At 41.0% G+C, this 12,003-nt stretch overlaps 1 protein-coding gene across 5 annotated transcripts in view; it reads left to right on the forward strand.

Annotated features, from left to right (window-relative positions):
• The window catches only part of SH3KBP1 (SH3 domain containing kinase binding protein 1), a 217,612-nt gene that overhangs the window by 12,478 nt on the left and 193,131 nt on the right, over positions 1-12,003 (forward strand). For 4 of the 5 annotated variants that reach the window (XR_003526718.1, XM_027637725.1, XM_027637714.1 and 1 more), the window contains exon 2: positions 10,679-10,836. Coding sequence is in view for 4 of the 5 variants with exons in the window: in XM_027637725.1 (XP_027493526.1) it covers positions 10,679-10,836 (158 nt within the window). In the remaining variant the exon portion in view is untranslated. The remainder of the gene's footprint in view (positions 1-10,678; positions 10,837-12,003) is intronic. The other variant, XM_027637744.1, reaches the window with a different exon arrangement.

The following is a 12,003-nucleotide window of genomic DNA, read 5'->3' on the forward strand; positions in this document are numbered from 1 at the left end:
CTTTTTTTTCCTTGCTTACTCCATTGTTGCATGTGTGTGAACAGATGTGCTTTGGCATACTGCTTAAAAAGTTTGTATCAGAGATATGAGTGTGGCACAATAAATTCAGTGACAGGCAACTACTATGATAGCACTAAGAAAAGCTTAACAAATTTATCATATTTATTAGAAATACCTACCTGAAGTTGTTTCCCACAGAATTGCTGTAAGGTGCAAATTTTATATGGAAAGGTCCCACGTACATACAAAAATACAAACACACTGATTTACTGTTGATCTTTACCTGACTGTAAATGCAAGATTTTTGGATGGATTGTGGTCATACCAAATGCCTTAGCTGGAATATAAAGTATTACTTGTCCTACTGGGTGAATTCCACAAGAATAACTGGGTGTTTATGTGTTTTAAAAGCTGGAACCAAGCATACCTCTTTGAGAAACAGAAAACTAACTTTCCTCTTTTCCTGAAGAACAGCTCAGGCATTATGTCAGCTGGAGTGGCTTCAGCTCTGCTGCTGCCCAGAGAAGAGTCACGACAGCCCTTGACCAAATGTTCGCTCTACCCTCCAAATCTGATTTTGGTTGGGGTGCTCTGTACAGCTCCTCTGTTTCTGTGCCTGCGTGTGTCTGTACCAGTGAATTGCACACAACGGGTCTTCCCCTCAAATGCTTCCCATGTGTCCTGAGTGCTCTGTGTCTGCCTGGGATGTTTCCAGTGAGTGTGGCCTGTGGGAGAGGGCTGGGACTATAACATGGAAAGGTCCCTGGGCAGTGTGACTTAGGTGGCCCCTTCTGCGACTGCTCTGCTCTTTGATGGAGTCATTCAGTGAAGGTCCTATTCTAGGACTATGACCTTTAGCTCTCCCACATTGTTTTCAAAGGGGAAGTAGGAAAATGTAATGTAAACTGAAAGCTGTTGTCTTAGCAGAGGAGTTACTGTTTATCATGTAGCATGGGTTTAACATCTTGAAGGTTGAAGAGTACAGATTTTCCTTCTGATGTTGTTTTTATCTTCCCCTCAAGCTTTTCTTTTTCATGAAGCAGAATCCTTGCAAATACTTTTAGCAGGGAGTATTATTCCTGGTAGTGTTGCAAAAGAAAAATGCTAAAAATTGAGAAAAAATTCGAGTTAATTTTTCAAGGAAATTACATTTCTTCAATACTTGCTTGCAATCAAGTAGATAGAAAATGTATAAGTTAATTTTTCTGCCACAGACACATTACAAAACTAGGAGCTCAAGCTTTCTTAAATATCCCAGTTGCAATCTACTTTTAAGATGTGAAGTTAGTGACATATTGTTATTTAATTGTGTTTTATGTGCATTTCAGAGGTATACATAGTAATGGGCATTTCCATTTTGGTAGAGTGATGAACTTCAAAGGCTATTCAGTGGCTCCTTCATCTGGTATTATAAAGTATAATGACACTGAGAGAGTTGAGTCTTTATAAACTAGAGATTATTTTGTTCTCTGGTAGAAGAGCCCCATCAGACTTTATATGAATCTGTCTTCCTTCTCTCAATCGTATTTGTACTACAACATCCCACATGCAATTGGCCTACCAGCTGCTCAGTGTTCTTGGAGTGCAGAAAACAGTGGCCTTTAGGTCATTTGTGATCTTCAGACCTTCTGGCCCTCTAGGTCTAGTTTAGGAAACCAGCACTATTGAATGTGAAGTAGTTTGGGGTTTGGGGTTTTTTTTGAGTTCTGATTGTAAGTCATCAGTTATGCTTTGTGGTTTGGTCTAATAAAAGGTAATGATGTTTTTCTCTCCTAGTGGCTCCTAATGTTTTACTAAGAGTTTTTTTGTAACCTGTCATATAGTAAAAAATAGTGATTTTATTTTTTTAAGTGTACCCATAAACTCTGAAAGAGTAGTGCATTCACCAACTTGTACCCAGGTGTCTCAAACAGAACAGTTCATTTGAAGAAGACCTTGTCTGTCAGGTTTTGAGGCAGATGGAAATTGATGGGCAGATTTGTAACCCGTTATGAAACATTGTCTTTATGCAAAAGATAAAAGCTCTGATGCACTCTCTTCTGAGAAAATGTAATTTGAAACTTTAATTTAAAGCTTGAATGTAGAATACTTGAAGGTAGTTTGTCTAGTTTCCATTTGGGTTTTTTTGGGTAAGCTAATGCAACAAGTGTGTTTAGCATTCACATGAAGTGGAGTGACTAACAAAAGTGAAAACATAAAATTCAGAGAAGTAGAGAAGCTATTAACTCTTTGACTGCCATGTTTAACTGTATTCACAATCTTTAAGGTCTACATTTGGGTGTGAAACCAGCCTGCTGCAGAAGGTGGAGTTGCCGTATGGATGTTGTTACTTGGGTGGAATAGTGCCAAAGACATTAATAACATTTCCACTGTGCATACACACTTCAGATGTCACAAGAAACTGATTTAATAGCATGGCTTTTGTTGCACAGTAGCAAATCTCTGTTTCTTTTCTTTATTATTTCTTGCTTGGAAAGGCACTCTGTAACAATTGAAAATAGCATAAACAGAGACACTTCTGTCTTCAAATGTTTGTCACATTATTAAAGAAATTCTGACTAGGTCAGTTTAAGAGATTAGATTTTACTCGTAATTTAAAAGGTGGCAAGGAAACAAACTAAACAGTAAAAGAAATGTTTGTAATTATCAACAAAATAATTTCACATGTATATGTGACACTAACTCGGGGAATGAAAGGTAGGACTAGTTAAACTTTTAATCAACAGGTTTTTTTCCAGATACGCTTTTTTAAATATATCTGACAGGTTACATTTCAGTGCCTGGTTTATAGCATTAACATTTCAAATTGTATATTTTAAACCCAAACCAGTAAGCATTAAATTAAAAAAATCTTTTTCCCTGACATTGCAGTAAAGAGTTGTACTGTGCCAGTCTCCAGCAGGGTTGTTAATAACTAGCTTTGATTCTGTTTCGTGAGTTTTTATGTCACAATTTGGATTGATGGTAATATAAGGCTAGGAATAGCGGATTGTGTTGGCATGAGAATGAATGTTCCCTTTGTAGATCAAAATAACTTGAATAGCTTTTGATATTGGATTTCATTCCTAATGTAAAAAATACCTTCTTCCAGCAGAAAGTCTGATAGCTAGAGTTTGCAAGCTGGGGCAGGTTAGACATACAGACATCATGAGGTACAATATTTTGAAGAAAAATTCTCAATAGAGCAAAGCCGGATCTTTCTGTCCCAACTCTACCATTTTATTTTGCTCTTGGCTTAAAAGGGATTTGAATTTTGGCTGTTAATGTAACAATCTGTTTACCTTGGCAGAGCTAGGCCTAAGACCAGCCTTTGTTGGTTAACAAATAAAATTAGTTTGAGCTCACTGTCCATGGAGTGTTTTCTCACATCATGAATCACTGGGCAAACTGGGACACTGTTTTAGTCCAGCTCTTGAGGAGAAATCTAGCATAGCACTTCAGAAATGTGGTGTGTTGTACTTACAGATGTGAAGCACAACCTCTGGTTTGCTTTTTTCTTAACATACCTGGATCGGTGTTTTCTCCAGCTTCCATGAAGACAAAATTTCACCTCAAAAGAAACAAAGAAGACTAAAGTTGACTGGCAAAATGAATTTTTCCAAACACACTTTGAGAAGGTTGTGTGGTTTAGCATGCTTTGGAAAATGAGGTTGATTTAAAAAGTGGAACTGCATGGACCTGTAAATTATAAAGCACTTTTAGGCTGTCATATGCTCTCTAAATTTCAGTAGTATGATAAATGACAATTTTGAGTGATCTCAGAAGTACCTTCCCATCAGTTTGTCACAATCTACACATTTGTTAGGTGTGCTCTTATTCCTCTTTCCAAACTGTGCTCTTGGTTTCCTTTGAAGAGTTTATAAACATCTTGATTGTGTGGTCCTGTTTTGGTGATTCATGTGTCTCTGACAGCTTACACACACTTATATTACAGTAATCAAATTCTCTGAGAGGAGACAGCTTTTAAAAATATTTATATTTTTTTTTTAATAATTGGAAACTTTTATAGACAGAGAAAAGCCTGCACAGTAAAGGAGGTTTTTTTGTTTGTTTAAACAAAATTCCAGTAAAACAAAAGTAATTGAACAGCTGCAGCTGTGGGTATGTGAATTAATGCAAGGCAGACAAACTTCAGGGAGTTAATTCCAGTGCCTCCAGCCTACCCAAACAGCTGTAAAGTTAGGTCAACAGACCCATCCTACCTTTTGGTCTCTCAGCATAAGAGAGAGAACGTAATTAATAAGAAAACAAAACTGTCAGTAAACATGTCATTTTTACAGCCTTCTTAAGGGAAAACTGCAAGCACAGCAACAGATCCTAGAGCTCTTTTAAATTATGGGACTTAAAGGGTGGGAGAGTTGTTTGTCTTCCTTCATTATGTCTTGTTGCAGTCTGAGTGTTGGGGAGTCTTTGAAGAACCAGTAGTTGGAGCCAGCCTGAATCCCTGCTCCATTGCCATGTCCCCCTTCCAGCTCTCTAACCACCTCCTGGTTGCTTAGAACTCAAAGCAGTATGGAATTGCGTTCATAGCAAAATCAGAGTAGGATTTAAAAGCTTCCTAAGTAGGAAGGAGAAATGACTTAGCACATAAAAAAAGCTTTGAGTCCTGAGAGCAAGTACATCCTAGACTGCTTAAAAATGAAGATACAGGGACTTGCTTTCAAAAGATATTTCCTGGGATTCAACTAAATTGGAAATACCCCTCTAAATAGTCTGAATTTTGCCTTTTCTGAGCCACAGTGCTGTTGTGTTCTGTGGAGATAAAAATTTTCATTGATATGTGTATACCTTGGTGCCACTACTTGGATCCAGTAATCTTAGAGAGCTATTGTGTAAATACAAATTCTGAACCAAATTCACTGGTTGCTCTGGGCAAAAGTGTTTGTATGTGTGCGTATGTAAATATATATATATTTATAATTATATGGGTAATATTGTTGCTGTTTTTAGAGACTCTCATTCATATATTAGAAATGTGTCTCTTTTTTTTTTGGAAATTTTCTCTAACTGGAATGGTCAGTTTAAGTTCAACAGATTTTCTAGTTTGTGTAGCAGTTGGCACAGAAGGGGTCCAGAGACTCTGCCAGAGGTGGTAAGGAATGATGCAGTAGTTGTGGAAAGATGCTGCAGGACAGCTAAGGAGGTTTAAAAATCTGTTGGTTGGCTGAGTTCAGAATGTTGGGCTTTCCAGATCTTCAAGTCCCTGAGGCTTCGAGAGACCAAACCTCCAGCTTTCCTGAAGGAAGTGCAGATGGAGTCTGTGCCTCTTGGACTGTGTCTGGAGACTCCCAGAATGGCAAGTCTGAAAGCCTGAAGTTTATAACTTCTGACACCAGGAGGAAGGCTCCTGCTCCACCTCATGATCTGCAAGTAGGGAACAAATTCAGTGCTTTTACAGGTGATGAGGGTCTTGCTCCATCTTTAATAATACCACCAACATGGAGACAGAAGTGTCTCCATTTATGCTATTTTCAATTATTGTACAGTGCCTTACCAGTCTGGTTAATCTGAGCCATGAAGGAGCACCAGGAGAAAGTGGCAAGTGATAATAGTAGGGAAATTCCCTGCTGCGGGGGGTGGAGACTCCCATCTGCTGACCTGACCTGTCATCTAGAGAGGCTTGTTGCTTGCCAGGAGCTTGGATCTGGAACACTGTGGCAAGACTGCCAAGGCTTGTCTGGCCTTCGGATTACTATTCCGTGCTGCTCTCCCATGTAGGCTTCAATGATACTGCCTGAAGTGATCTGGAAAGTATCAATTGTGACTGTGTGGCTCCAGGGTGACAACCAAGGGTGTGAGAGCCTGGGTGGATTTCTCCTTGATGCTTTGGGTGAGAGTGAAAGGTGTGAGCATGAGTGGACAGATCCTGTGGGTAACAGCTGGTTGCATAGTTGATGTCAACAACAGAATTCTGCTTTTATGATCATAAGACTCTGGCTTGGAAAAGATGGGATCCACCTGACTAGGGCAAAAGTATCTTTGCTAACTATCTTATGAGCAATTGGTGGACCAGGTTGGCAAACAAAATGTGTGGGGGTACAAACAGTGGGGACCTTCTAATCAAAAAGGTTAGGACTGAAGGGGGCCCTTTTCAAGCATATCTGTTTAGACAAGGAAGTGCCTTTCAGAATTACCTGCTGCTCTTTTCTGGGAGGTCAGCATGGCTGGTTGCCTCTCTGAAAAGTCTGTGTTCTCATTCACATAGCATGGGATGCAAAGAAGAGGAATTACATGTCTTCGTGCAGTTGCAGAGTTATGATGAGGCCTTCAGACAACTGGAATCTGGCTCATGTTGGCAGGGCCTGGCCCTCATATCACCCTGATATCTACTGGAGAGATAGAGAAGTTTGTTTATGGACTGGGTTGGGTGTGAGCAATACAGGAGGTTTCTGGATTGTGTTGTCTGCTCGATCTCATACTTGCAGAAGAAGAACTGTGTGTTGATGTGAAAGCTGAGAGCAGCCTTGGCTCCACTGATGATAAAAGTTCAGGATCCAGAAAGGAGGAGGGAAAAGGCAGAAAGCAGGATTTCAACCCTGGACTTGAAGAGGGAAGACTTTGGCCTGTTCAAGGCTCTGAAGCCAGTGGGAATGTCCAGGGCAAGGTAAACCTTCCCTCAGTGGAAGAGAATCAGGTTAGGTAATATTTAAACTAACTGGTCATATGCAAGGCCGTGGCCCTGGTGTGGTATGTGCTGAGGGAGCTAACTCAGTGGGAGGCCCCTCTTGAGAGTGACTAGAAAAGTCACTCTGATTAGGAGAGGTTCCTTAAGACTTAAAGAAAGCAAATGTACCTCCTGTCTTCAGGAAGAACAAGAAGTCTCTTTTTTTTTTTTTTGTTGAGAACTACAGACTGGTCAGCCCCATGTGAACCACTGAAAGATGATGAAGAAAATAATCCTGGAAGCCATTTCCAAACATATGAAGGACAAGAAACTGGTTGGCAGTAGTCAGCATAGGTTTATGAAAGGGAAGTCATGTCTGAACAATCTGTTACTTTTCTACAGTGAAATCACTGATTCACTGTTTACTTTGACTTCAGCAAAGTATTTGACACTGCCTCTCATATCTTAACAAACCGATGAGGTACAGACCAGGTAAGTGGATCTGGATCTCTTTCCCCCCGTGGTGTGGGGTGGCCCAGTTCTAGTTCCATTTCCATCTGAGGAACCATTTCTGACGGCTTAAGTGGATGAGGGGGGGACTCCAGCGCAAGGGGTTTCTTCAGGTCCTGAGCCTGGAGGGGAGAGGTGCTCTCCCCTCTCTCCACCCACGTGGCTCCATGGCAGGCACAGAGACAGCACACCGGCTGTGGAGAGGAGGCAAGAGAGAGTTTATTGTTGGGGAGGTTACATTTATAGGCTTAGGAGGATTCACAGAGTAACCAATTACAGGTTGCAGGAAGGGGTTAACAACCAATAGGAAGGGGTTAAAAGGGGCCAATGAGAACACCTTAGGATGTCTTCCCAGGACATTCCTGCATGGGAGACAATAGTCCTTCACAGGGGGTGTCGGGAAGAAGAAAGCATGAGTTAGCAAAGAGACTACAAAAAGCCATTTTGAAACATGTTTAAACCACAGTTTTCTCATATACTGCAGATTTCCTGCCACAAGTGGACAGTGAGGTGGACTGAAAACTGTCTGTGATCGGCAGCACTGGCAGTGTTCCACAGGGAGGGGACAATGGGGCCACTGCTTCTCAGTCTTCAGGAATGACCTGGATGACAGGGCAGAGAGGACTCTGAGCAAGTTTGCAGGTGATGCAAAAGTGGGAAGTGTTTGACTCCCCAGAGGATTGTGCTGCCATTCATAGAGGCCTGAACAGGCTGGAGAGATGGGCTGCCAGGATCCTCATGAGCAGAGGCAGTGGTAAGTCCTGCAACTGGAGAGGAATGATCCCAGGCAGCAGTACAGGCTGTATCTGAGTGTCTGGAAAGCAACTTTGTGGAGAACGACCCAGGGATCCTGGTGGACAATAAGTAGATGATGAGCCAAGAACTGGTGCTCATGGCAAGGGCAGGTCCTCACTGCCTGGGCTGCATTAGGCTGAGTGTTGTGAGGAGGTGAGGCACATGTGGAGTGCCACAGCACTCCAGTTGTGGGTCCTCCAGTACAAGAGAGATGGAGATACTGGAGTGAGTCCTGTGAAGAGCTGTGAAGGTGATTGAGGGATTGGACAAGCGTGTGACATCTGAGGAGAGCGTGAGAGAGATGGGACTGTTCAACCTGGAGAAGAGAAGGCTCAGGGTGATTTTATTGATGTGTCTGAAAGCATTTTTCATCTTAAGGGTGATTGAACACTGGAATTTCCTTCCTTCGAGATGCTCAAAATCTGTCTGCATAAGGCCCTGAGCAATCTATGCTTTAACCGTCTCTGCTTTGAATAAGGAGGTTTGGTCTACAGAGGTGCTTTCCAACCTCAGATGTTTCACAGGATATTCTGAGTTGAAAGGGACCCACAAGGATCATCAAGTCCAGGTCTAAAGTGAATGGCCCGTACAGGGATCAAACCCATAACCTTGGTGTTATTAGCACCATGCTGTAATCAGCTGAGCTGATCTCAGGCTTACGTTGTGTGATTTCGGTAGTGGTTAGTGGTTTGTACTCTACTTGCAAGCTGGTAAGAAATGAAGTACCACCAGGGGCTGTCCTGGGACTTGCTGTGTTTAACATCTTTATCAATGGCTGTCACGTATTGGCCTCATAAGCCACCAGCGTGACTGTAACAAATGTGGATAGAGCCTTCCCAAATCTTCGTTCACGAAGCCCAGCCATGATGACAATGGCTGGAGAAGGAGTGCATTCTCCCCAAGTCTGTGGTTAATACCAAATGGTGGAATAGTTCATGTGCTAAAGAGCAGAGGGACCTGGGGCTAGAGGAACTCCAGGTGTCTGTCTTGGAGAAGAGAAAACAAGAGGTCCTAATAGCACCCTGACAGTGCCTAGAAGTAGATGGAGTGAGTGCACAGCAGTGCATGGTGGGGCAACAAGACCAACAGATGAAAACTTATACAAGAATGGTTCCAGTGGAACCATTCTCTCCATAGAGAAAAAACCTTTTTCCCAGTCAAGCAATGGAGCAGATTCCCCTATGTGCCTTACCTACCTCTGTCCTTGGAGGTTTTCAAGACCGATGTGGACAAAGCCCTGAGTAAGCTGGTTTGACCTCAGACCTGGTCCTGCTTTGAACCTAACTAGAGACCTGAGGTCCCTCCAGGCCTGACTGACTCTGATTTTTCAGTTAAATTTCAGTGATGAATTTTTCATGTTCTGTTTGCATGTCAGCTTGTAATGTGTGGTGCCACTCTTCCTCTATTGCTGTTCATTATGTAGTTTAGCAGACCTCTTGTGAACTGGTTTTATAATGGTTTTAGACTTCACAGAAGAAGCAGTAGTTGAATATTGTAAGCCATAAACTTGTGCCTGGTATGTATCCAAAAGTCAGAACGCTGTTTTAGCTCTGACTTGCAGGCTCTGGAGGAGGGACAGAGATGTTCAGCATTGTGACTGTGTGACATTTTGGGGGTGGAAAGAAGTAACTCTGCTTTCCTGTCAGCTTAATTTAATTTAGTAAGCAGGGCTTTTTATTTAGGCAGAACCTTTTTGCTGTCTGTGGTGTAATGGTTGGCTTTGCTTTGTGAGCTGGTATTGCCTGTTTGCAGGCTAGAGCTTGCAGAAAGCAGATGCCTGTTACTAGTTCTCATTTTGCTGTTTCGATGGTTGAAGTGCTAAATGTTTGGTGGAACATCCTGGGGCAAGGTTTTCCACTGAAGTAAACAGGACTAAGGTTTTACAGATATGGCTGTCCTAGACCTTGCCAGTCTGGCTCCTCCTGGTAGTTATATGAGAACCACGAAATACAACTATGGCCACTTCAAACCATATTTGAACACCCCAGGTCTATTATCTTTGATTATCTGAAGGAATTTTTCTGTCTTTATGACTTCTTTAATTCTCTGTAGGTTTCCAGGGACGGGGAGACCTCTTGGGAAAAGACAGAGATACACCATATAATGGCAGCAAGCTTATAATGCAAATCTGATAACAGACATTCAGAGCAGTAGGATTATTTCATCTTGATCCTCTGATACATAATCACAAGTGAAAGTAAATGTTTCTCCCTTTGGTGAAACCCTGTGGGAGCATGTTCATGAAGCAAAGCTTTGCATTTCTATATAAACAACAGTCAAACTCAGCATGATGCAAAAAATTCCTTTTAAATATTCTTTGGGTTGATAGTGATGCATTTAGCAAAGTAGTTGCAGTGGCTTCAAATACTTATGAATTTGAGAACCTTTCCAGAAATAAAATGCTTTAGAAGTCCCGTGAACAAAAGCTAAAATTTGTCCAAGAAATAAAAATAAACTTTGTAATGCTGCCAGAATAAATACTGCTGAAGCATCACAAATTGATTTCCTCTAAACAGTAAAGAAAAATGCATGCTATTTGTTGCCTTACCATGATAGACATTCCTGTATTTTTTTCACTTTGGCCTCTCTTGCAGCAGTTACCCACAGAATGTTACCATTACATGTTGCCTATTTGATGTGCTCTCTTGGTTAAGCTGAATGTATAATTCACTGAGAATCTATAATTGCATTGATATTTTCTTATGCCTTTCAAAGGCATGAAAACTGAAATGTAGTTAATAATTATGCACATGTGTGTTTCTCTTTTAGTGGAGGCGATAGTGGAGTTTGACTACAAAGCTCAACATGATGATGAGCTGACGATCACTGTAGGTGACATAATCACCAATATCAAGAAAGATGATGGAGGCTGGTGGGAAGGACAGCTCAAAGGCAGAAGAGGTTTGTTCCCTGACAACTTTGTAAGAGTGAGTACAAAGTGGAACTGTTCTTGCGTTGTGTGTATAAGTTTTACGTAATGTGCTGTTCAGGGTAAATATCTGCCTTTATATAATGATATTTCTTATATCCAAAACCATAATAGATTGCATATACACATATATTGCATATATACAATATATTGCATAGATACATTACAATGTTCTATTGAGGCAGTGCTACAAAGAAAAGATTACTTTCTTTGCAAACACAATGTAGTTTTGATATGCTGAAAATAAAAGAAACTACCCTTACATTACACTTTGCTGTTCAGTGATTGTGTTTGACTTTCTGAGAACAAAGTGGTTATTCTAGAACAACTTACATGTCACTGCATTTGAAATATTTTCTCTTCTCTGTAACTGCTTCTGCTTCTCTGGAATGCTTTCTTAGGTTTTATAGAAGCTTTTTTTGTGGATATTTATTCCTGGCTAAACTAGTTGAGAATAATTAAAGTGGATTTCTCCATACAGTTGCCTATAAAAAACTTTTCAAAAAATCATTACTTTGTATTTTGTGTAATGTACCAAATAGCTTGCAGTAATTCTGGTTTTAGGAAAGCCATTCAGAGTTTTAGAAACATCTCTTTTTTTTTTTTTTTTTTACTGGCATCTGTGTGCACACATATGTCTGCACATAAGAGGCCAGCTATTAGTACCTCTGGGCCTCCTTGGTTTGTCATTGCAGACCTAGGCTGTTAGTTTCTATAAAACTCTATAAACTTGGCTCTCCATTTTGAAAAAGAGAGCCAGCTATTACATAAATAGATTTTATGTTAATCTTTTACAACAGCTTCAGAGGATCTTTGGTACTTTCCCTTTTCTAAGGGTATAAGTGTCTTTTTTCTTTTTCTTCTTCTAACTATGTGAGCCTGTTGTGTGTTTAGACATATGCACATAATGAAGTAATTTCATTTTGCTTCAATAGCACTGCATATGTTGAGGTCATTTGGGAAAGTGGTCTGGTGGCAAACGTAGCCAGCCCATAGCGGGGGGTGTGGGGGTGGACACAGGAGCCTCAGGTGTTTCTGTGGGGACAAACATACATCCTAATCCTTGCTCCTGTCATTGCCAAGAAGAACGAACAGCTCTGTGTCTGTCAGGCACAGAGATTATTAGGAGGAAATAACAGCCTCAGTGAGATGAAAGGGAGTGGAG

The sequence above is a fragment of the Corapipo altera genome, unplaced genomic scaffold (assembly GCF_003945725.1).
Source record: "Corapipo altera isolate COAL_440 unplaced genomic scaffold, ASM394572v1 0, whole genome shotgun sequence".
In the NCBI taxonomy this organism is placed as follows: Eukaryota; Metazoa; Chordata; class Aves; order Passeriformes; family Pipridae; genus Corapipo; species Corapipo altera.